This window comes from Larus michahellis, chromosome 2 (assembly GCF_964199755.1).
Source record: "Larus michahellis chromosome 2, bLarMic1.1, whole genome shotgun sequence".
Lineage (NCBI taxonomy): Eukaryota > Metazoa > Chordata > Aves > Charadriiformes > Laridae > Larus > Larus michahellis.
In genome coordinates, this window is record NC_133897.1 from 155454586 (window position 1) to 155481077 (window position 26492).

The window sequence follows — 26492 nt, forward strand, 5'->3', positions numbered from 1 at the left end:
GCAGTCTCCAGAGTTGCTGTGTTGCAATATAATTGTCTAATGGCACATTTTTGTAAAGGCTGTCATGGTATTATGGGTATAATTTTATTTTTACAGGATACGATAATAAGGTAAAAGGCTGGCGTTAATAGCCTTAGGAACCTATTACATAAACAGAGGTTGAGGATTAAAATTGGACTGGATTTGTGGAGTCTGCATTGAGTAAATGTCTTGCCACACTGAAAATTATAACGCATATAAATTTTCCCTCTCCAGTATTTTTTTTTTAAACTCTTCTATTCTTCTAAAGGTCAATCCCTCTTTCCAACAGAGAACACAGCTTCTTCTCAAGGTATTTTTAGAAAGTCTGTTTATTTTTCTCACCTAACAGTTGTTTGGCAAAATAGGATACAAGCCATATATTGCTTCTGCTTGTACAATATCGCTTGTAAGAGCGATACTCTCCTCTACACCCCTCAAACATTAACCAGCTCATCTGTCCTAAAAGCACTTGTGGGCAGAGAAAACGCACCTCTGCTTGCAAGCTGAGTGGGCGAGCAGGATGGCGCAACACTATGCAGAAAGACAGGGGGAAAAAACAAATGTTCTCCTCTAAATTTGGGCATTTTTACTAGGAATGGCTCCGCTTTTGTCAGGAGTTTTCTCCGTGGGGATCAGCTGGGGGTCCTGAGGGAGCAGGGCCGCAGGGCAGAGAGAAGAAGGGGGTTTTATGGCCTATTCTACTGCTTTCTAATCTATTTATTCATGCCATTAATCAAAAAGCTGAAATGAGAGTATTGATATGCTAGAAAAAAACCCTTGATGCCTGGGGTGAGAGGAATTCATACTGGGCAGAGCCTGAAGGTCAATGCGCCCCCAATGGGCCCCTCCATTCCCCTGAAGGTGATTTTTAACTTCAGGAGGCAAAACCAGCAAGTGAGAACAAGGTAACTTCAAACAGAGAAAAAGCAGCTGGACGAGAACTTAATGTTTGGAAAAGCTGGGATTTTCTAAGGTAGACAATTCCTTTCCTTTCAAACTTCTTACATGCAGCCAGTAAGCAGAAAAATGCAGACAAATGAGCAGACAGTGCAAGGCCAAAGCTCTTGCAAAACACCATCTTTCTCAGCGCCCATCGCATCACAGTGGTGTGTAATCAGGTTAGATCAGCCCGAGCCATGTAAGAATAAATCTGCTTGTCCCGTACAACTGGAGTGGGATCCAGGGGCCGGAGGGCGAGCTGGGTGCCCACAGCATTGCTCAGGTCAGTGCGGTTGATGGGGGGGATGCTCAGAGCTTTCCTACTGCTCAGTCTGCATTTGCCTCGCTCTATGTTTCAGCTGAGTTTGACCCAAAGCATTGCCTTAACAGAGGCCTCCGCGCCCTGGATTAACCACTCCACAGCATCTCCAAATGCCAGGGATGAGCTCCACACCTTCCCCAACCAACGTGCTGGTCTGCTTTCTCCCACCCTGCATCCCACAGCTTTCCTACCCCGCCACTGCTGACACCTTGCCTGCACCAGCGGAAGGAGGCAGAAACACATCAGGGCAGGAGGAGACCATTTTTTGGTGCTTAAGTGCTTAAAATAATTGGGAAGGGAACCCTCCGTTCCCCACTGATGGCAGGGCTGGATATGGATTTAGTAGAGGTCTCTGCTTCCTTATGCAACATGTGTTTTATTCGGGAGAGGCTCATGTTGCATTTAAATCACATTTGGAAAACAAGGAGCACCACTGTCTCAAATTTCTCCACTGTCTTTCTTGCAATATTTACTGTCAAAGGCTGAGAGAAAAAAGGAGGCCTTTCACCTGCTTCTGAAGGAAGGGGATCAAAGCCTTCCTTCACATCATACCTGTATCTTTCCTGCCTTTTTTTTTCCAACTGAACTTGACTGCAAATACGTTCAAACATGGGCTTTCAAACCTGCAAAGCCCCAAAAGGTGAGCTGACCCAGCACGTGAGCAAGGGGAGGTGGACCCTTTTGGACAGAACCAACTGCAGCTGCCGAGGCGAAAGATGGAGAGAGGCCCAACATCCTGAAAATTTAGGAGGAAAATCCCTCATCTACCAAAATCTAGAAAGTTCCTTGTCCAGCAAAATCCATCCCAGCCCAGGTGAGCAGCAGTTCAGGTTCGGGTTATGTATAAAAAAGAGTTAAGCATCCATGCCACGGCAGCTGCGCTGAGCAAAGCAGCTGGTGCTCAGGACCGTGCTGGGACGTGCTCCCACAGCCCCTGCAGAGGAACTCAGAGAAACAGCTCCTACGCCCCGGGGGGGGGGCAGCAAACCCCCGTTTCCTTTCAGCATCCTCTCCTTCTTCCAAGCCCATCATTTCCCCTCTCCAACCCTGCCCCGGGTTTGTTGGCAGGACATCTGCAGAGGTCCCTCTCGCCAGAGAGCCACGGGCCACCACATGGATCCCACCTGTGCTCCGTGTCCCCCCCAGCCCGCACAGGCAGAGCTGCCAGAGCAGGAGTCACGTCTCCCGGCTCATAATTCCTCCTGATGCAGGAAGAGAGAACTTGAATAAAACTCCATGGCAGGATGACATTAAAAAAGGACTTTCTTGTCATTCCTAGTGCTCACAGGAACAGCAATAACAACATGCTGTATTTTATTAAAAAAATTAAGACAGTTAGGATGGTTAGATCAAAACTGAGGGAGAGCAGGCAGGGTGTGACTACCTCCGCTGGGATCTGGCCAGAACTAACACAATCCTTGCGGGAAGGGCAAGGGGACGTGCAGGGCCCATTTACACTTTTACACATTCATACCCGTTTACACAACTTCACACTTCAGCTCAATGTCTGCAAGAACAATTTAACACCTGAAGACTACCACAGGCACAATGGCGCTCACTCGCTATTTATCTGTGCTCCGTAATTATCTGATAGAGGGGGTTTCCTTCACTACAACAACCAAACTGTACCCCAGAAATACAGACTTTCGAGCTCAGGTCCTTCATGCATTTACCATCATATTCCTGTAATTTTTCGTTATTTATTTACGCTTACTCTTTTTTCCAATCCCCTCGCACTGAGCACTTCTGCTTGACTTAGATTTATCATTTGCTCGGCCCTCATTGGCATGGGAAGAAATAGCACATGTGTTAAATATAAGAATAAAGACTAGCAAAGCCTTTAGAACAGTAGAGTGAATGAAACGGCTGTTTTCAGCCCGTTTCCCTTAATATATCCATTTACTGAAGGCACCTAAAGCAAGAAGAGAACAATGTTACTGCTGAATAAAAGCAGCCTGTGGAGGAACCTTGCTGAAGCTGAGAGAGGAAATTACTCTTCATGCTATTTCAGGTTTACGTCTTTCCTAAGAACAGGCTGATCGTTATCCCAGATAATGAAGACTGTTAATGTAATTAAGCACTCTGTTGTGGTGTTTTACAAAGCAAACAAGTAAGTTCCAGAATTAATAAGCCGCAAGGTTAAGTGACACAGGGCAAAAGCAGGACTCTTCATTTGGATGTAAGTGCTCCACAGCAAGTAATAAGCTGGGATTTGAAAGTACAATTTCTAATTTAATATACGCAGAAGATTTTCTGATTTGAGGTATGTGTAATCTCCAAAAGGTCAGATCAATTTTAAGATTATGACCAGCTGTATATTATCATTAGGAGAAATCAGGTCCTTCTCTAACCACTCAAAACAGGAGGCCAAGACCAAATCGCCTTGCTCTTCTTCCTGGGCATTATAGATGGGTAGTATTTCCAAATGTGCATAGGTAATTACTAGAGAAAACAGAGACTGAAACAAAAGAACAAAACACACCCCACCCTCTAGATACTAGAAATTGCAAAGGAGACCACCCTACAGGAAAGTAATTTCATTGCAAAGAAATCAGAAATCTGAGTAATAGCTTTCTTAGCAAACACCCATGTTTCTAACAACCATAGGCTGATTTGCACTGGGGGTTAAGACACAGTACAACGCAAAACTCACTGCAGTTTCAGCCTAAGCACACACAGGTACTTTCCAGGGCCAGAACACAGACCTAGGGATCACTACAACCTGAATTTTATTCCTGAACGTGCCACGGGTTCAGTCCGTGCAGCCTGATGAGGCAGCTAGCCCAGAGGAAGAGTTATACGTTGCCTAACGAGGCAGCCCTGTTTCCCAGTCCCTGCCCCTCTGCCACAGGCTCTCCCTGCTTCTCTTGCGCTGGGATTTGCATTTGTCATAAAACCTGCAGAAAGCTAATGCTACCCCACCCAAAAGTATCGAGTTTTCTACCAGCATGACTATCTGATCTGGCTCAGGGTCAGAGAAGCACTGCCACCACCACCACCACCATGGAACAGCTGGGAGAGCTGAGGGGGACGGCGGCAGCCCCAACCACGGACACGGCCGTGCCGGAGGTTTGAAAACATTGCCTGGCAGCTGCTGTGCTTCACGGGAAGGTGGTTAAAATCAGATATTCACAATGTTAAATAAAGGCAAAATGTTTTAACAAATGTGATGGGGTGGTGGTTTTCTCATGCAAAGCCATTTTAAGCTTGCTTTTACAATTTGGAAACTATGTAAAATTTTAAGACTGAAGCTACTCTCCCATTCTTTGAAAACTCATTTATCTGTGATGAGAATAACAATGTGTCTCTGTTGCTGTCTACTTGTTCTGTTAACCAGTGAACATACTTCCGAAGGAAATGGTAAAACAGAAACGTTTTAATTTCATACTGGGGAAAAAAAACCCTCAAATACACTCTCATGTCATTTGCCTAAATCTTGTTTGGACAGCTTGCACGGCTCACAACCTTGCTGTTATCACTGCCTCCTCTGAATTAGAGCGAGAGCAGGAAGATAAATATAATACTGCAATATACAGTTTGATACTGAAGAAGATCACTCTGCTGTGCCATGCCTCGCACTTCGGCTCTAACACAATGATATGGTTATCTAAGGTTTGAGGAGACTGAACAGCTTGTAATATATTAACACACTTCTCATTTCGGAGATAGTGTCAGGAGCTGAAAAACAACTCCAATTCACTGTGCTGCTTTCGTTATTTCCTTCCAATATCAGGTGTTTTCTCCCCTCTGATCCCCACATCAGATCTGTGGGAGCAGCGACGCCCCTGCCCGGCGCAGCAGAGCGACGTGAACAGGAACCAAGCGTTGGGGTTAAGGTCTAATGAGAAAAGCCCATAGGACACTTTTCCTGCAGCTTCAAATATTAACATTATAAAAGACAACTTGCAGCAACTCCTATTTTTAAGTTTCTCAAAGGAGCTTTGTGATAATTTTAAGAAGCCCGCTGCCTGTAAGACATTTGACATCCAGAAAGGAGAACAGTCTCTGGCTGCAGAAGTGCTTTTCCTTTCCTCCAAGCCTACATTCGAACTCCACTGTCACTGGCAGAGCGAGGACAGGGAGAGACGCAGAGCTCAGGGTTTCATTTAGTTTTTCTTTTTTAACCGACCCAGCTACAAGCCTGGCTCCTTGCTACAGCTTCAGCTCCCCCTGAAACCGGTCAGGCTTTTGCTTGTGTGGCGACTGCTGAATTGGCAAAAGCTACCTTTGCAAAACCACTTTTGCCAGAACACCTTTTTGTGTTTGCATTAAAGAGGCAAAAATGTAGGTAAAGCTTTTGCCAATGATATTCCGGTCTATTGGAATAGACATTATGAAGTGATAAAGTAAGCTACCATTTCCTCAGTGTTTTAGCTCTCCAGCACTAGAGCCGAGTTTGCTCCTCACAAAGGAACTCAGTGGTCGGTGGATAAACGTGAGAAGAAAAGCAGTGATGCCTGTTTCAGCTCCTCTACAAGCCACACAGGATGTGCAGAACTACAAAAAAGCAGGGGAAAAGAGAGGTGGAAATGACATTTCTACAAGGACTGAAAGGATTCCTGGAAAGAAGAGGGGCAATTAACACACCCATGGAAAAGCTCCTCAGTTAAGATGTCATGACTAACTTTTTTTTTGTCTTTGGTCACTAAAATTATCTTTACAGGGAGCATTAATAAAAGGAAAGACCTGGAAAGATTAAAACCCCTATGTTCCCTCCCACTCAGCACGCTTGTTAATCGCACAGGGATTGCTGAAGTGAAAAGACAAATACAAGAAAGAAAAGGTAATGGGGAGCACACACATTTCATTACAAACTGGTACTTGACGTGTCTCTTAGTTACACAAAAGTTTTAGTGCACTGGTGACTAATGTAACTCTGTAATCCTTGGCTGGCTTCAGAAACCCTTGCCATACAGTCAAGGTCAGGACAAGGTTAGTGCTTTAATAAAAGAGGGAATATGGCATCTCTAATGATTGCTTCTGGCTGTTTTTCTCCTTACCTATAATAATGCCACAGTGATTGTTTGCTTTCTTAAAGTGATGCAGAGCTCTTTGCTTTACCTGCCGACGGACCCTCACTGCCCACCCCGGGGCACAGCCAGAGAGCTGATGGTGGACCTCCAAGATGGATGTTTCATGCTGAAGACCAGAAATTTAGGGCTGTCTTCACAGGGAAGTTCAGCGAAGGTGGAAGAATCCTGTTAGCATGCAATTGCATGGTACCTTAGATAACCTACCATTTATTTTAATGGTACCCACCTGAGGGAGGCTCCGATAATGAATCTATTTTTGTAGTACCATAAAGGTTGAAGTTTAGAGCTAAGTTTAGAGCAGAGACATATAAAAAATGTCAAACCAGGAAATAGCTTAATGAAAGCAGAGAGTAATCACAGCAAATTACAGTGAAACTTCTATGGGATTACATTTTGCATTCCCCAAACAAGCAGAGGAATTCATCTCACTTAGCATCATTCCATTTTGCTGAGAATTCACTGTAACGATATGCTATATAAGTAACAGTGCAATGACATAAAAGCTGTCTTAAAAGTTAGTCTGAGATGCTTTTCAAAACGGAGTTCAGATTTCTTCCCACTGCAGTCCATGGAAAAATAGCAAGATATGCAGAAAATATCACAGAGAAAAAAATTAATGGTAATATTAGGAGGAATGCAAGGCACATGTTTTATTTCGTATGAGGTCCCTTTCTAAGGCGGTCCCTTTCTAAACTCCAACATTTAGAAACCAACCAGCAGCGGATGTGGTAGGGAAGTTCACCCCAGGAGAAGAAAGCTGGTATTCCCGGTGTGCTTCCAAAAATCACTGCAGAATTTAATTTCTTCCCACTGGCAAACCCAGGTTTTGCACAAGGGGCATCTAGGAAATACCCAGTGGTCAGCACCTCACCTAGCTGCCTTGAACACCTCCTCTGAAACAGTACATACACAGTTTGCATATATACCTTCCTCTTCCACCCTGCAGGTTATCTTTCTTTCACCCAGGCGTTACAGCCCACAGTTCAGTAACAAAATGAAAGCAATTTCACATTGCTTTTTACCATACGTAGCAATTTTCTCTACTTTTCAACACGTCTCCAACATAAGAAGCTGGGAATTTTTGACCTCACCCCGTAACTGTTGCGCAGCTCTGGATGGTTAGTTTAGTGAAAAAAACATGTTGACTTTTGGGTAACAATGTCACTGCAAATCTCTCAAGGTTGATTCTTGATGACAGACGCTGTAAATACACTGGAACGTGCACAGAGCCACAGCCTGGCCCTATTAAAGGCAACACAAGTTTCACCACTAAATTCAGCAGGAGCTTGAACTGGTCCATAATGAGCAGCATGAAATAAGATCTCAGTCCATAAGGCAAAAAAAAGAGGAGAAAGAAGTGTGTAAATGGGATATTGTGTATTAACTGTAAGGAGAGGAAGTTCATAAACCAGAAGCATGCCATGTGTCCACTTACAATGACCTGATCTATATGATCTGCTACAGAGCAGTTACCCTTTTAGAGGACAGTATTTTGCAATAGAAAAAGCTTCTTATATTCAGCTTTTCATAAATTTATAGAAACAGATACAAAAGGGAAAAAAAAAGATTAAAGACCCCACAGCTGTACCATTTAATACTGTTAAAATTTACTTACCAATGCTTTGGTGTTTTAACCCCAAATTATTTGCCCCAGTTTTTACATTTTCTACAGCACTAAGCCACAGAGTTGTGCTGTCCTCCCCACTCTGCAGGGGGCGGGACAGGAAAACATACAAATTCTGCCCGAAAGGTTTTGCAGTCTTTTCCTCACTAACAGTGGCGTGGACCGACCCACGTTTTGCTAAAAATTAATGCTGTGCCTTCTTAAAGCACGCTAGATAGAAATACGGCACCTGCAGCTGCTGCTCACGTATTTTCATCTACAAAATCCCAGATGGAGCAAAAACGTACAGTATTTTTTTCCGGACAATCACAGTCAGCTTTCCATACCTGTTTGGATGCAGAGGTTGAAAGGGCAGCATGTACATACCCTACACACCCCAGCTGCAGAGGCAACCATGCTCTGAATGGCCACCCAGGCAACATCGGGACGGGAGGTTATTTCTAGGCACAATTCCAATGCTGTTACCTTAGCAAATCCACACTTATCAATTGGTACAGTGCCTAAACCAAATTCTGAGACTACTGATTTGAAACCAAATCATCTCATACTGATACCATCCTTGTGCATTCCTGGGTTGACTTTCCACAGGTCAATAGATCCCAAACTACTTTCAAACTGAACACCAGCTTTCCCCTGTGGCGTAAAATACGTTGAGACTCAAACTGTGCAAGACACAGGGTAAGAGTTACAATTGAAAGCTTAGCCTTCTACAAAGATCAGCTCAAACACAGGGTTACAATTAGAGAACAAGCTCCCAGGCACAGCAGAGGGGTGGATCAAAGACCAAGTAACTGGTTACTTCCCAGGCTGGGATTGGGAAGGTGACATCTCATGTATGTGAACAGGAGACATAATAGCAGGGGAGCTGGAGGCTGTTGTCAGGTTTTGTGACTCATGTCCGATGCCTGAACTTGAGAGATCATGAAACTCTTCATTTCCCAGGAAAGACCTTGCTAATTGTCATACAGAAGCAAAGACTCAGGGAACCTTCTAGGTTTTGGGGCTGTTCTTTGTTTTGTTTTGTTTTGTTTTTCAAGCACAAAAATTGGTACATTTAGGAAAGAAAGGTCTTCACGGAAAGCTAAATCAAACCCCAGAACCTCATTTAGCCTCTCCACTTCCAGAGGAGGCTGAATTCAGGAAGAAAGAGCAAGCGAGAAAGAGAGCACTTAGAAATGAAAATGTTTTCATTACCTTTTCTGCAAGCCAACCTAGGTGCCTAATCTCTCGACTTCCAGCAATCCCTGTTTTACCCAGCTGGTCTCTGACCTCTGCAATCACCCTGGGGATGAGCTCATTGACGCTGGAGTGGATGGCATTGAACCAGGCCTGGGCTGTAGCCGAATCCTTACTCCTGAGCACCACGGTGTGCTTGGCATCAGGTGAATGAACTTCAATAATTCTAGAAAAACGGGGGGGGGGGAAGACATTATGTTCACACAGATACTGTTAGGCAGCTAAATTTATTACCTCGGTTAGTGTTAGCAATGAATTAAAAAGAAGGATACTAATATCAAGACCCAGCACTAAAAACTTACCTTTACAACACCCAAATACAGTAGGATCGTTCTAACTGAAGCCAGGTCTGTACTGACATTACGGTAAAATCCTTGAGAAAGGGATTTGCCAATGCTGATGCAACCCCACATCCAGCATGTCAATAGGAGTTTCAAGAAGAGAAGCATTCGCCCATTAACATTCCACCGACATGGCAACCACTCAGAACTGCATGGGAGACGACTGCGGAGAAGCTGGGGATAAGCTGCTGCCTTCTTTAGCTGGATATCACAGCATGCCCAGAGTTTCTCAATGTGCTTATTTTACACATACAGAGCTAAATGAAAACCACCCTCATCCCAAATGGAGGAGTTTTCTTAGGATTGCCCTGTGGTTTCAGAGACACCACGAAGCACCAACCAGAAGCCCACCGCAATTGGCCTTCTGCAGGAGTTACCAATGTCCTCAATGCTCCATTTAGATCCTGCTAACAGCAGCAGCAAGGAAGTGCTAACCACAACCGTGTGATTGCTGCTGGCAGGCATCTTTTACCGTTTTCCAAACTTCTGTGGATAAAGATTATATTTTTTTTCCAAAACACATGCTTACTAGACCATCCTGTGGGCTTCTATCCCACCACTGTGGTTTGAAAAGCACAGACGAACACAGCTTTCAAGAAAATGAATCTTGAATCCTGTCTGTCGTGGTTATGGGACGTGTGCCAACACCTTTGCTAACAACAACAAAAATGCTTTGAGAGGCAGCTGCAGCTATTTCAGCTCTGTTCTCAGCGAAGTTATTAGTTATTAGTATGGTTTTGTGTGCTCTTTATAGCTTTGTGGGCCACTTTTACTTAAACATTTGCTAAATAACCCACTAAGTAATAGTCTGTTTATCTTTATGTAGTCATTATAAAACCAAGCCCTGGTCATTGCCCATCCCTCTATTCTGTATCTCTTCTGTATCAAAGTTGTGCTTTCTCATTATACACATACAGTGACTGCCCCTGAATGTCACCCACATGAATTCAACCTGGGATCTGAGCCTAAGCACGTACTTCTGTCCTGTGTATTGTTGCCTGATCTCTGGGACACACAACGACCCCTTTCTGTAGCAGAAAAGTAATTAGTTCAGTGGAATTTATTCAGTTTGAGGTTCAAGTATTGTAGTACAAATATTTGTTATGCAATTACAAAATCCTGCAATTTGGAGCTTAACTAACAATTAAGGGATTTTAATTAATTGGTTAAACCAGAACAGAATCCAGAACAGAAGGTGACTCGATCAGCGCTGCTCTTTGGGGCTGGGAGAGCGAGGACCGCTGACCTCGTGTTTGTCCATTTTGGGAAGGGGAGGTCTCCACGTAGACACTGCTCTAAAGATAGAAAAGGTCATGATTTTCCAAACTCAGCAGCCGAACTGTTCAGGGTCCTAAATCACTGTTTGGATAGCTTAAAAAGTGGGTTGATTTTTGAGAAAGCCCTGAGCCAATATAATAACGCATGTTTCCTCAGTAAAGCTGCTGGAGCTCAGCACTGTCTGAAAATAAAGGCTCTTATTTAGCCGCTCCAGGATGCACCGAGGATTCAACTTCAGGTACTGAAAAGAAAATTCCATGTCAGATGATGCAGGTCTGGTGAATAAGAAAACTATGTTTGTAGATAGGTACATTCCCAATCACATCAATTTTTTTTCTGAGCTGCGAGAAAAAGCCGTCTCCCTGACGGTTATGATTTAGCCATTTCTGTCCGATGATGGTTACGACCATGCACAGCTACCACACCCTGGTCTGTCTTCCCATGAGCAACACTGCTCCCCCACTGCCGTATGAACTTGAGTTTGGACTTGTTCTTGTAGGCAGCTATCAATGGAAACAAACTATACAGGCCTGGATTTTCAAAGTACATTGTGGTAATTGGTGAAACATTGCTTATTACTTACAGAGCGCTTTTTGGCAGGAGATCTCACAGCATTTTATAAATGAGGTCAGTGACAGCATCCTTGTTTCACCACCCAGAGAGTGGAAAGGTGCATAACCCAGATGAGGCAGGGAACAAGCCAGGAGCAGCACTCAGTATTTTCTGCACTCTAACTCCCATTTTAATACATCTTTTAAAGAGAAAAAAAATATTTGTACGGCACAGCAGCATTGTGCTGTTTTTGAAAAATGTTAATACACCGTATAGATTACGTGAAACAATGCTCTTCACAAAGCTTGTGGTTTTTATAAGGGAACTCCCACCTCCAGAGTCACTGCGTACTGTGCGGTAAACAAAGTCCTGAACAAGGACTATAAAGACACAGAAGAATGTGCTGCTTTTTCATTTGCAAAGAAACAGCAGCAAACTTGTGTCATTTCTTTTTGAGTTGCAGCAGGCTTTGTTTTAAAAATAAATTATCTAGAACTGAACGAACTTCCAAACGGCAGGTCGCTTCCCTCCAATTTAGAATACACTTAAGTTCTTACTTAAAGCAAGTGGATTAACATACAAACAAGTATTTCGCTCCTTGAGACTTCATCAAAGTTTGTTTGTCTTGATCGTGGCTATTGAAGTATTTCTACAAGAGTTCTGTCCTCTAAAACAATGAACAATTAGTTAGCTCTTAACCATTCTGTTTAAGTGGTTCTAAACTATGCATATTCTAATATATACACAACCTACTGTGATATTCTAATATATACACATCCTACTGTGATATCAATGTATACATTCTAGCATACATACGCACGCGCACACACATACTGAGCCATGCTTGCAAAAATACTCTTAAAATATCATCCCTCGGTGACTTCTAATGGGGCTATTTTGGGGACTGCTTGTCAGTCATCAACGTTTGACGGTGATGCACTAACAACTGCAGAGTCTATTTCGTTCCCTTTGCTGAGTGACAGGAAGATTGGACAATACTGCTACACTTCGCAAAAGTGAGTTCAAAACAGGAATAAATGCTGTATTGACAGGTCTGAAGCTGAATCCTTTTATCCACTCCGCTGGTCCAGCCCGAGGAATACATCTGCAAGCATCGTTCCTGTGCAAGCTGCTAGGCAGGGCACCTTTTTTATTCGTACCACAAGGACAAGTCTAAATCACGAACTTACTGAACTCTGCTACTGGCTATTTGCTGTAAGATCTGGGCACTTTAAGAAACCGGGCTTACAGATTTCTGCTCAGGATCCAGGACTCCCATCTCCACAGTCAGTTGGGATGAAGATACTAACAGAAACGTATAATCTTCCTGGAAACCCATGGGCTCCGACTGCAATCGGAGCACCCTGTGTCCCTATACAGTCTTCCCGTTTCTGCCTTTCAGCCTACACTGCTTTGATTCACCAGTCCATTTGGATGATGCTTTTTGTATAAGAGCTGACTGATGGCATTTCCATATTTTTAAAAAAGCAAAAAAATACCAGTGACCTTAGTAAACTCCAACACTAAAGCACTTAAATGTTTCCAACAGTCCAGCCATTGTAGCTTTGATTTGTTCCTTGGCTAAACTGACCACCGCTTAGTGACTTCTGTTTATCTGCAGTTCAGCGATAAAGTTCCCTTAATTCCCCACTGAATTGAAATATTTAGGGCAATGCCACAGCTGTGTTTATTCTCACACTCCACCACAGTTATGTAAATACTGCATATGGAGCTGCTTCTGATAAAGCCCATACCAACCCAAAGGAATTATATGTTAGCTCTAGATGGCTGCCAAGATGCGCGGCATCTCTCCAGCTTGGCAATGCATATGAATGATATCACATTTTCTCAGAGATCATTTGGCAGACGTTATAATAAAAGAGTAATTTTCTCTCTCCTTCTCAAAGAGTCCCACTGAGCCGAGAAGTGCTTCCAGCCTCCCCTTCTCCACCTGCAGAACACGAGGGTGACACAAAACCCAATGTCTCCAAATGCCGTAACCTTGCACACGAGAGGCCAAAACTCCCTTCCTCGCTGCATCATCCAGAGCTTTTACTTTGCCAAGGATTAGAAGAAGTTGAAACCAAATGTTTGATAGACCATGCTCATTCCACATTTGATAAGGCCTCTTTCTGTAGGAGTGTTCATTATCTAAGAAATACCTTTTATCAAATCTCTTGAAAGCACTTCTCCCACCGGCATTGGCTCAGGACCAAATCAGGCACTGATTTACACTTTGTGCCTTTTCTCGGGTCAGATTACGCATTCAGTGACTGATTAAAGTGTGGAGTAAATCCCTTGAAGTTAATGATAAGCTGGAGCGAGAGTTACTCGAGTCCATCACGCTACTTTGGTTTTGCACAGGCATAGCCAGGAACAAAACACTCTGCCACTGACTGCAAACTTAAAAGGGGGCAAGGGCCAAACTGCTCATTCCATCTCCTCCATCATTGTCTGCACATGAAACTGTGGTAAGTAATTTTGTTGATTTCTGAGTGTACAAACACAGGAGCCTTTCCAGCATAAGAAGGGATTTTGAGGAACACAACCAGAGATTACATTTAAATAGTTGTAGGTTTTGTTATAAAATAAGTTAAAAACCCTGTTAAGGTTCTTTTTCAATTCTACATGCAGCATCAGGAGATGAACCAGGAACAAAATACATTAAAATTAAGCAATGGAAACTTTGGGTTTTAGTCTGCAAGGAAAATATTCCGCAGAGAGACTGTTAGGCTTGCAATGAATTCCCCAGCACACACTGAAGAAGCATCTTCATTTGATGCACCTAAATGGAGGTGAAAGCATTTTACCAAGCCAGTGCTGTTTGGTAATCAAGTGGAATTTTTCTATGTGAAAGTCGCTTGGACCCCTCACTGTCACAAGGGTACCCGCTGTATTAACAATCACCTGCTGACTTTCAACTTCCAGTGGAAAAGACAACGTAGTTACTTGTTTCTTGGGAGCTGGACTAGACTGATGTCCAAACAGAGGGTGTATATATCACTAACGAGCTGTCACAGTTGATTTCATTTCTATTTACCACCAGCTGGGCTTTAATAAAAGGGATATCAGATGTGCCACGTGCAAGTAAGGAAAGGATTTGGTTCTGCAACGGACTTGCTCACACCGCTGTGTGCTGATGCCGACCGATCTGCAGAGCACATCACACACTGCCCTCTCTACCCAGAACAACTATGAGAGTCATGTAATAGTTTTTAAATGTCTATGGACACTTCTTAACAAAGAAGTAAAATTATTTCCCTGCATTGCCCAAAAGATCTCTTATCTTTTTCCTTCTTGAATTTTTCTTTTACGTTCCGGTTGTAATAGTGCTGAATATTTGGAACACAGGAATACACAGACCAGCCTTCTTCACAGGGGATTCAGCATCAAACAATGGTAAAAGTGCTGTTTCAAGGAGCAGTGGGGTCAGTTACTTGGGGAGGAAAAAAAGGAATGATTTCAGAGGCATGGTAAGAATTTGCTTTAACCTTTAAAAGATGCTGCCTGAAACTTTAAAAGCAGAAGATGTTGTGATTGGTGCGGTCAATACATTGACCACAGCTCTCCAATGCAAATCTTTCACAGCAAGAGGGAAAGTGTATCAATGCTAGGAAAAAAAAATTGTTTCAGTCAGAAAAGCTGCATCTCTAGCAAAGCCACAGCCAACCTCAAAGCGCCTTCTGCAGCAAAGCAAACCTTCTGCAGCTGGAGCTGCGTCTGGGCTAAGCAAAGAGCACCTGACTGTAGCTGCTAATGGTGGTAAATGACCCCTTCAAATTGAGACGAGGGTGGGGAGTCTCATGCTGCTGCATAAATAAGAGATCATTGGAGAAGAATTAGATGTCTTCTGAGAAAGAACACCGCTGTCGTCATTGCTGGTAGGCAGCACTGTATGTAGTAGGACCTACAGGAAAGAAGGGGACATGATCCGCGAGCATGGACTAATATGAAAAGGGGACAAATGAGCAGGGTTGCTGATAGATCAGCTCGGTCTTGCTGATGAACTGTCACGGGAGAAAGTCTCACTGGAAGAGACAAACAGCAGGGCCACCTCATCTAGTAGTATCTGTCTGAATGTCTCTTACATGATCAAAAAATTGCCGGGGATCACCAATTAGTTGCCAAGTGAAGCAAAACAGAAGCCAGACAGTTCACCAGCCACGACAACAAACCCACAAATTCTCTCTGGATTCATTATTGGCCTCTGAGCACTGGGGAGAGGGCACCATCTGGGAGCCAGCCTCCTGGAGATGCTGCTGGCCTCTTCAGGGACAGCCAGCACAGGTCACCTACCGGCACGTTCACTACTGGTAGTAAACTCATCTTCCCATTTAGAGATCAATGGAAAAGCTGTATGCAAGCAATGAGAACAAATAACAGCTTCAGCATTACTCTCCTTACTCTCCCTGATTCCTACTACAGGAAAACAGGAATTTCCATCAGCAGAGATGCATGTGAAATCTGGAAGTGACCACAGGGTATTAAAACAGCAAAGGCTGTGCATAAAACTTAAGCACTGAAGCCCAAGCACAGCACCTACCAACAGTGAGCTGTGTCACCTACAATGGCAGCCCATCACGCGAGGCTCCCGCGGTGGCTGTAATTTGCAATTTGCTGCGATATAAGCGACTACAGAAAGTGCAGGAGAAAGCAGCTTCGAATACATCAGCTGAAAATCACGCTTGTTGATTAACGGCAGGTCAGGCCCGATCGGAGCTATAAGACTGAAATCCAATTTGCAAACCCACTGATAAGGGAGGGAAAGCACAGCACTGAGCACAGGACAACAGCCAGGCAGGAAAGAGGGTCTCGAGGTTGTCACTGGCTCCAGGCCGTAACACAAAGACTGTGGGGACAAGGAGCACAACAGGAAACTGAAACCCTTGCATATCAACTTTCTTTGTTTGGCAGATCTCGGGGTGTTAAAATTGCTCTCCAACATTATTTAGAGGCAGCCTGGATGTCAACACTTACATACCTTTACATACAGATACACATAAAACATGATTAACTGTTTGCCCCTCTCTGTCCTGCCCTGCAGCACTCACATCACTCTCCCTTTAGTCTGTGACACATTTCTTGGCGCATTTGTCTTCCTCCATCTCTGCAGTGCTTTTATTTTTCTCTTTTTTGCAAAAATGTTCATTAAGTAAAGACTGCTTCATTTTTCACTCTCCTGATTCATGGCTTCACTTTGTTGGTTGGCTTCTTTGTCCATCACCTTTTCTTCATTTGTTCTCCTCCCTTCTCCCCATGCATTTCTTAAGGCAGTTTCTTCTTCTTCTTGTTCCCCCTCCCCTGATTCATTTCCAGTTACACTGCTCTTATTTCTATTCCTCATCTCAATCTTCTACAGCTGAAGCTGGTTGGAAAAATGAAAATTCTTTGACTTTTTCAAAACTCCCCTAAATGAAGCAGTGGCTGAAAAAACCACTAAAATACAACACAAAAACACACCAGCTTATCTTCTTTTTCTCCATTAACTCATTATTTAAATATTTTCACAGAAAAGAAAGACTTTGCTTAAAGGTTTTTTAATCAAAAATCCATCTGAAAGCATTCTGCCAGCCTTGGTTACTGCCACCTCCACACCACACACATCCTTCCTTGCCACCCACTCACTGTGACACATTTTATTCCTGTCAGGTCACATTTGGTCCCGTTCACACATAGACACACACACATACACAAAGTTTTATTTGCACTCACATATCTGCATGCATGCACAGACACTTTTTTTGAGCAACGCATGCAGGAGCTTTGCCCATTCCCATTCGATTTGTGCTGGAGATGGGAAGGATGCCAGGAGCTCACCTGTCCACCCCAGAAGGATGGGGAGGGGAGAAAGCCCTATGTCATTATGTCAGGGGAAAGGATGCAACTTGTTTTTCAAGAAAGTGAGACATGACTAATCCCAGATTCACCAGATTGAAGGTCAGTCACAATATGCCGTAACTATCCAGTTCTTCACTGGTATCTCAAATACCCTTCAGCAAAAGTCAGCAGTTTCCACTGTGTCGCCAAATCCTGGCACATTTCCCCAGCAATTCACTTCTCAAACTGTCACCCAGAGACTACAGCAGGTCCTTAGGACATTAGAAAGTTATTTTAACATGATTTAACAGAACAAAAATTAAGCCTGAAGTAAATAAAATAAGTAAACATCCAAAGTTCAACCTAGTTTGTTGATGTGTTTGTGTAAATGAATATCCTTGAGGTTGCTCTGCAGAAAATGGCCTGTGGGTTGTTTGGTGAGGGCTTTTTCTTCCAAAAAGCTTAGCTGGTGATTTGACTCAAGAGAGACCAAAACAATCCTCTTTACAGAAGGAACAGTCCTACAGAGGTGTCTTCCAAGAAGGCTGAGAAGAATCTGAAGCTAGGACATAAGTTCACATGACCCAGACTGATGACCTGTTTGTCTGGTGGAGATTTTCACAAATGATTGAAAAGAAGTATTCCTAATAATGAAAAAAAACAAAATAAAAAAGCCACCATTTCTGCCTAGAGGCTTCAGAGCTCCAGTTCCTACAGGGTTCGAAAACTGCCCCTTAGCAAGACAGATGATAGCAGCTTCCAAAATGCATCAGCGATTGCAGAGCTGACTGAAAAGCAGATGATGTAGATAATAGAGGACTACCAGACAGCTCAGCCTGAACCAATTATTAATTCTAGCAGTTAACCATTTGCCCCAAAAGAGAAGAAATGCAATCTTACAAGTCTCTTCTCTGACAAGCCCAGAATGCATTGACCCTAGCTACCAAGGAGGGTCCCACAGCCATGCAGCTCTTAGAGAGGACATGTTAATGTGTCAAGGAGGAGGTCTTCCCCATTGCTTGGCCATTTATCCATCCCATCACTCCACTCCTCTCCCTCTTCTGCCCACACTCCAACTTCTTCCTTCTCCTACCCTCAGGATATTGAAGGGAACGACGTAAATGCCTTTTTAGCTAAATCACCTAACTTCTCTCATCTTGAAAAGAGAGAACAGTAGATAAATCTCAAGTGCCGCCTACTTATTCATCCCTTCCAGTAAAGAGCAGATTTTGGGGGCAGATTAGCAGTTACAGTACCATAAACAAACAAGAACATGACAAGAAACATCCAACTTTACACAAAAGGAGGATTTGGATCCATAACAGTAAAATAGTTGAGAGCTACAGTTAAAACCCCACATTTGCCTTGATCTTAAATTTACTGCACTGTGTGGGCAAGGATGTAAAGCCTTCAGAGTGGTAGAACATCCTTCTATAACAGACCGTGCACACTGCGATAGCCTAGCACAACAGGGTGGTTTAAGGGTGAGGGGAGAGTCAACCAGATTTTCACCCTGATTATCATAGTTTTTGTTCTTTTCAGGATTTGAATTACATCCTTTCAAGTTGCTTTACTTTAATGTTGGGATTGTTGATTTCTTCCCTCGTTTAACAGTAATCTAAACAGATAATAAACACAGCCCACCAGGAAAAAAAACAAACCAGTAACAAAAATTCTTGATACAAATCAGGACTTTGACTTTTACAGGTTCAATGACTTCTTCAAAGGACTTATTGATGTTCAAATAGCAAAACATGTCTGTACCAATAATGATAATTAAGTGCTATGTGCCTTTCATCCAAGGATCTCAAGCTGTATCTCACAACAACACTGTGAATTAAGTATGATCTCTCCATTTCACAGAGATTTTGTCTACAGCCAGAGAGCAGCTCAATAACAGCACGAGGAGCAAGGCAGAAATTCCCTGGGGGGGTGTGGAGAGGGATTTTTAGTACTGGTAATGCGCCCATTATAGTATCTTTGCCTTTGTTCTATGCCCCATGCATGCCTACGTCCTTTCTCTGTCTTTTGCCCATATACAACATATGGTAACAGACCTAAGCTTCCCAAACCAGAGGCCAGTCCTGATAAATCTGTACTGTCCATTCGGAAGGGAAGATTTCCGCCTCCCCAGGAAGGCCCGCAGAACCGCTGATGTCCACCCAGGGCTGACACAGCTCCAGCGTGCTGCAGTGGTGCCAGCACAGTGATGGAAATGGTCCATCACCTTCTTAGTCCTGGGTCTAGGGCTCAGCCTTTGCCCAGTACCTTACCCCATCCATACCAGTGTTGTAGGCTAAACTCAGTGTTATCAAACTACCTCTTAAGAGGCAAAAAGCAAGACAAATGGCACGTACACTCCATGAGAGCAGCTGTAATTCATTCTCGGTACCATGGTCACCCTCCACAGCAGTGCCCTGCCCTCTGTGAGCCCCACACCAGGTACGTGACTCAGGGGATCTGCTCCCTTGTCAGTGGGGAAAAACCCCAGGCTGCAAAGCTGCACAACTAAACCATGCTGCTCTTCAAGGAGAATCCAGCCTTTGCTTTGCATACCAGTGGCTGCTTGTGCCTGGCAACATCAAAGCATGGTCCTGTTTACCAAGCAGGAAACGGGCAGGGTGGAGGCATGAGCCAGCCCACGCTTTCATGAACAAGACGTCCAGACTCTTCTGCGCTGCCTAATACTTGCCTCCCTGCCCTGTCAGTCGCCGTTAAATTACACCACCATGAGCCTGAAGAGGTGCAGGAGCTAAATGTCTATGAATAGGACAGAATTAGGATAGGATAGGACAGGATAGGATAGGATAGGACAGGACAGGATTATTTCAGCTGGAAGGGACTACAATGATCACCTAGTCCAACCGCCTGACCACTTCAGGGCTGACAAAAGTTAAAGCACGTTGTGAAGAGCATTGTCCAAATGCCTCTTAAACACTGACAGGCTTGGGGCATTAACCACCTCTCTAGGAAGCCTGTTCCAGTGTTTGACCACCCTCTGGGTAAAGATATGCTTCCTAACATCAAGTCTGAACGCGTCAAGTCTTGTAGTCCTTCTAAAGAAAAACAGTTGTGCTTTGGATCAACAGTGAAACGGGGAGTGCTGACAGGTTCCAAACTACACACGGTCATCTTTCATAGAGTTTTAATGAAAAGGCACGGAGTTTCTACTAGCACTCCAGACATCACATATATAAAAAATCAATCGGCCTCACAGCTGAAAATGCATCAGAAAAACATTCAAGAAGTCCATTTTTGGACAGTGCTGTCCTGTATTAGTGTCACAGCACCCTGACTTCTAAAGACACTTGTCTTTTTATTTCATCTTCACACTCTTCTGCTAACTTCTTATGTTTGTTATCAGCATTCATGGCTCAAGTTTTTTGGCATGAGGATTGGTTTTTACTGTGTTGTATTAAATCCGGTTGAAACTCAGTTTTTATTTTCAAGAAGTTTCAACTTTTCTTTTTATGACTTACTGTAACAAATTGAAGACATACGGATTCATCAGATTTTGTTAGACATTTAAGATTTTGAAATTTCATTTTAGAATCACACAGGGACATTTCATGCTTACATAACTTCTCCATCAATGTTACATGAATTACAGCACAAAATGCTAAGTCTCACTGACCCCGCTACTGTGCATTACTGATGTGTTATTATAGAATGCAAGAAAAACATTTAAAAAGGAATGTGTGCAAAAGGAATCAATTTGGGGAGCAACAGCTTTGCAATAAATATTGCAAATTCTTCTTTCAGTGAATCAGTACTTCCCAATGCAAAAAAAAAAAAAAATCATGAAAGTAATGAAGCTGATTAAGTCTGTAGCTGCATTTGGAGTAAGCAGGTCTCTGTCTCACACCTCTGTCACCCCAGGAAGCTTGTAATTCCCAGCCGCAGCTCAGTGCGCAGAGCCCCGGATTCCAACTGGTTCCTCTACCACCTTTAAAACATACCTGCTGAATTTTGAGTTGGTGGAACGCATCAAAAGAAGGGCAACGAAGCTGGTGAAGGGTCTAGAGAACAAGTCTTATGAGGAGCAGCTGAGGGAACTGGGGTTGTTTAGCCTGGAGAAAGCCTTATCACTCTCTAGAACTGCCTGAAAGGAGGCTGTAGCCAGGTGGGGGTCGGTCTCTTCTCCCAAGTAAGAAGTGATGGGACGAGAGGCAACAGCCTCAAGTTGCATCAGGGGAGGTTTAGATTAGATATTCGGAAAAATTTTTACACTGAAAGGGTTATTAAGCATCGGAACAGGCTTCCCAGGGAAGTGTTTGAATCACCATCCCTGGAGGTATTTAAAAGACATGTAGATGTAGCACTTAGGGACATGGTTTAGTGGTGGACCTGGTAGCGGTAGGTTTGGAGTTGGACTTGATGATTTTAAAGGGTTTTTTTCAAACTAATTATTCTATGATTCAATGATTTTATCTTCTGACTGTAATTCTCAGTTCAACCTTGACATGGACAACAGATATAGATATAGGAAGTTCATCTGTTTCTCCATGTGTCCTTGCTGTGGTCTTTGAACTACACCTGCACTTGCTGTGGCGTTGCCACTGCGTGCAGCTGGCAGCACGCTGCCAGGAATCCGTCCCTGGCTCATTTTTCCTAGCTTCAAACCCAAAGCAAACCTTTCCCATCAAAGGGCTGAATCCTGCCAGCAGGTATGGCGAGTACCTTGATCCTTAAAACTGGATCACTGCTGAAGTTTCCTCTAAGGATCACACTGCTCTGGACTCCTGTCACTGGAAAAATGTGATCTGTGCACGCTAACGGCTGGCAGGATCAGGCCCACAATTCCCGGGTTTGTCTGAATGAAGTTCAAGCAGGATTTTAGGGTGATTTCAAAAACAGATGAGAAAACATTTTCAGGCAGCACAGCATGGCCTCATTCCTACCAGGAATGTCATGTGTCCTGTGCTGTGTACAGAAGTACCTTTGTATCATATCCCAAGACTTTAAAAGTAACAACAGAACAAATTTTACCTCAGAGACCTATTTCCCTTTTTTTCTTTCTCCTATTCCTTAATATTATCACCAGAAATCGATTAAAAGCTTTTTATAGTGCAGTAATATTTATTGCTTATTGGTATTACTAGCTGTGACCATTCCCACATGTACCTGCACTGGGAGGGGATGCTCCTCTGTGAGGTCTGACATCGACCTTTAGTGCTGCCACCAAGAAGGACACTTATCTGTGAAAATGCAGGCAAACAACAGATTTAAGTAGTAATTATTTTAACCCAGTTTCTTCCAGCCTAAAATATAACAATGGCCCCTGTGTCTAGAGGAGAATGACATAGATGCCACTAAGACGCTCTCCATCTTTTCTCCTGTTGCCATGCTTGTACTATTAAAAAAAAAGTCCTACACACTAAGTTTGGCATTGGTTTGTATTAACCTTGGTATTTTACAGCTTTTTTAATTAGGTATCAGGGAAGACAACTCCATACCTCCTTCAGAATGAACCCACGGGCAGGTCAGGTGAAGGAGACATCTGAGAATCACTGGATTTAAAAGCACCAGACTTCACCCCTGCTCTGAAATAAGAGGCTCACCAAACTGAGAGCACACACAGATGTAGCAATCTCTTAACTGGGGCCAGTCTTCAAGGAGAAGCAGAAATCCTGTGGCTACGAGCTCTAGTGGGAAAACCAGATATGTAACTTCCGCTGTGCCTGTTAAACCTACATGTCACCCCAGCTTTCTCAGAATTGGAGATGTTTCAGTGCCAATAAGCAGGTATTTCCTCCTGGGTCTTTTAACACAGGTGTCTGCTCACGCTGAACATTGAACCACTTCAGCCTGGTCCCACAATGCTGCTGTGACATGATCTCCAGCCTGCACTGGAGAAACATCCGCACTGGAAACTTCATGCTTGGTCTTAGACAAAAATTAGCTCAGCTATAGCCCAAAGGAGCCCTTTTATGGCCAGGATATGCTTTGGCATCCTGCCAGCAGCACTCTTCTAAAGCCATCCAGCAAAGTGACACCATCAGTTATACGATCTATGTGTGTCAGGTCACTGGGTTGTAAAACAGAAGTGTCATAAGCATGTAAGGACGTGGTTTGGGCTCTTCCATGAACGAAGATCAAATTATTTCGTGGAAGCTGATTACTGTCTTGGGATATATTCCAGTGGGAAAGGGTCACTGCGTTGTAATAGCAATACTGGGAAATCAGTTCCAGTATTCAGAATTGTTAAAAACCCCTGAAATAGGTAAAGATGTGAATCGATGGGATGCTACTGTCACACTGCAAATAGCATGAGGGTGAGGTACTGTGTGCTTGGATGGAAAAATCCCACTTAGACTGTACACTGCACTGTGTTGGACTACAGTAAAAATCAGAAGTCACTCTTTCCACAGGAAATGACAGCAACACAAAATGAAAACCATGATAATAAGCAACACGACTCTCCCACGCATTACTTCCTAGTAACACCTAAGAACACACACATTTGTAGCACACTTCGAAAAAGTCAGCTCCATCACAGAAGTATCATGAGCAATGAGTGTGTGTCCCTCTGAGTTGGTCCTCCTGGCCTTCAAACAAAACGGAAGACCGGGAGAGGGACAGTAGCTGAGAACTACACTACAGTCAAAAAAAAAAACAAACCACAATGGGAAAAATGGTGAAAGAATGAAGCCAACATGTGTAAAGCATCGTTACATTGTTCTGATTCAAACAATGTTTGACCTGCATGGATATTTTCAAAATACTCTCCATGGCAGAGAGAACGACAAACTCTCAAGCTAGTGCCAGAGCTGTCAAACCTCAACATCTTAAACTATACAGATAGACGTGGAAAAAGAAAAGCGGCTGATATCAAGAAACATCTTGATTTAAACTTGAGAAGGGAGTGCTAAAGTAATTGCTGTTTTACAATCACACTTCTGCAGTAGTCAGTTATCACTGACTATGGTGGTAACCACTTGGTGAGACGAAGAGCAGAAGCAAGGTCAAGCAATACTAAATAATAAAGCGGGGGCGGGGGAGGGGCAGAGAACCCTTAAAAGAAGGTCAGACAAATATAAAAAAAAAACAAATAAGGAAAATTACACAGATACTGAAAAAGTTTCTGAATTGCAGTGCAAGAGATTACAGGGGAACCCATCCTACCTAAACCCCCTTCTGCTCTCCCCTCTTCTCCTTATCCTTCTCTGCAAATTAAAATGTAACTTTTATTTAAGCCTATACGTAAGTGCTGAGAATCAAAGGGATTACACCCAGCTTCTGGGCAAGGCAGCACACTGCAGAAAAACAATACGGCCATTATTTGGATGGAAGAATCAGTCTGACTTGACTGGTCCGTTTTTTATTAGCAGCTGTTAGAGCAGGGATCAGAGAGTGTGCTGGTGTGGTGCAGCTGTTCCACATATGTTATAAATAAGGGCTATTAAAAGCTCATTCTATTTTTAACGTTATGAAAAAATTCAAGAAGTCACAGAAATTCCCCATTAATGCCTTGTAAGTGGAACTCGTCTCCTAGTCTCGACTTTAGTGTCCAGAACTGAATGGACAAAACAGGCCATACTTAAAATAATATTAATTTAAAAAGAAAAGAAGAGAAAATGCAATTTAGTGGAATTAGATTAAGCCAGCCCGGAAGACGTAACCAATTAGTGTCTACAGCATCTTTTCCTTCAAAAACTGACACTAAATCAGGATGAAAACAAACTCTTGCAATTCTAATTCTAATAAAAATGTTGGATTACCACACTGAAGAGTTTCTCTACTACAACCCAAAAGCTGAACCCAGCACCATAGGGCTCAGACACCACCACCCGCCTTTCCCAAACCAGTCCTTGCTTGCCCCTCGCTGGGTTGCTGTGTGTGGTCAGAGCCCATCACCAGCTCCTCCTCACCTACCCCAATGCTGAAAAGATCAACAACAGTCCAAGGCGACGGCAAAATTCCAGTCCTGGTCAAATCCTTTGCTCACCTGTTTTCGGGGTCCGACACTGTCATGTTGCGTGTCACGTAGCACATCTTGAGTGGTATTGTCTTCTTGTCTCTGTGGATGGAGAGCGAAAGCTGCGACAGGGGGTCAGCAGAGGCACAACCCAAGCGGGGAGACTCGGGGGGAGGCGTCTCCCACCCAATTTCTGAAACAGGAGAGCCTTTCTTCACATAGGGGGTTGCTTCTCTCATGTATTTCACTATAGAAAAAAAAAAAAAAAGAAAAAGAAAAAGGAACGTAATAAATAAATGGATATTCGGTAGTTGCATCCCATGTGAGTTCTTTGAACTGCTACCAGCCCTCAGTGCTGTTTATTATTTCTACTCATCCAGCATCACAGCACTGGAAGCTGTGCAAATACCGAAGATGGAGATCTGACTGCTGCCCATCTCAGTAGGGTGCAATGAGTAAAACAAGGGAAAAGAACAGAATAGGTGAAATAAGAACATATAGCTAGTGTAAGGCCAGGAGAGCCACAGAACTTCTATTTGACAGGCTGTAAGTCCTCATGCAGCAATTCCTTTGTACAGAAGCCGCAAGCTGGCTGAGGTACAGGGAAGTCTTTAGGAAAGACATTCAACCAAGTGACAGTGAATCTATTATTCCCCTATCTAAAATGTTCCAGCGATACTCCAAGTGCTGCAGTCTCACATCTTGCTTCTGGCTCACGCTTGTCAGTGTCCCGTCACTGATCTCGACAGCTATTTCTGCTTGCTGGGAAGCAGTTTTATCTGATCTACTTGTACATACACATATGGAGTAAACAAAACGCAGTTCACCTCTTAGCCTTCTCTTGGGGAAATAAAATTGAGTTCAAGGGTTTTGTGAGAGTGGAGGTGTCAGATTAGATCTCTTCTCATCCTCTTCCAACATTTTTTTCCAGTATCGATAGGAAAAGTGAATGTAGGATTCCCAAATGATCTTACTTGAATGCAAAAATCAATACCTCTTTTACACTCATACTTTATATTCCCCTCTTTATGCAGGCAAATATTGCAACATTTTCCCTGGGAAAAATAGATCAAGATCACTTTTGCTTTTGCTTTTGATGTGCTTGGCAAACCTGCCAGCCACTGTCTCCTTCTCCTTCACAAACCCGATGAAGCCCAACTTAGTAAAGACCTCACATTTAAGCACCCTGGTTTAATGTATATATCCAGTGTACACAGCTGTGGCTGCCTGACTGGCCAGTGCCACTTGATTGTACCCATGACTCAAACAGCGACCACACAAACCGAAAGGGCAGGAGCACCGTGAACTTATTTAGGGAAGTTATTAAAATGCTGTGAGAGATGATTTCAAGGAAGTGGTGCAGATCATGTTAGCTCAGCTGAAGAAGCTGGGAATGACCGAGTAACAAAAA

At 43.4% G+C, this 26492-nt stretch overlaps 1 protein-coding gene across 1 annotated transcript in view; it reads right to left on the reverse strand.

Annotated features, from left to right (window-relative positions):
* Window positions 1-26492, reverse strand: part of SNTB1 (syntrophin beta 1) — a 116242-nt gene that overhangs the window by 32187 nt on the left and 57563 nt on the right. Inside the window, exons 2-3 of the mRNA XM_074577749.1 lie at window positions 25112-25328; window positions 9134-9341 (exon numbers count right to left, since the gene is read on the reverse strand). Coding sequence (XP_074433850.1) covers window positions 9134-9341; window positions 25112-25328 — 425 coding nt within the window. The remainder of the gene's footprint in view (window positions 1-9133; window positions 9342-25111; window positions 25329-26492) is intronic.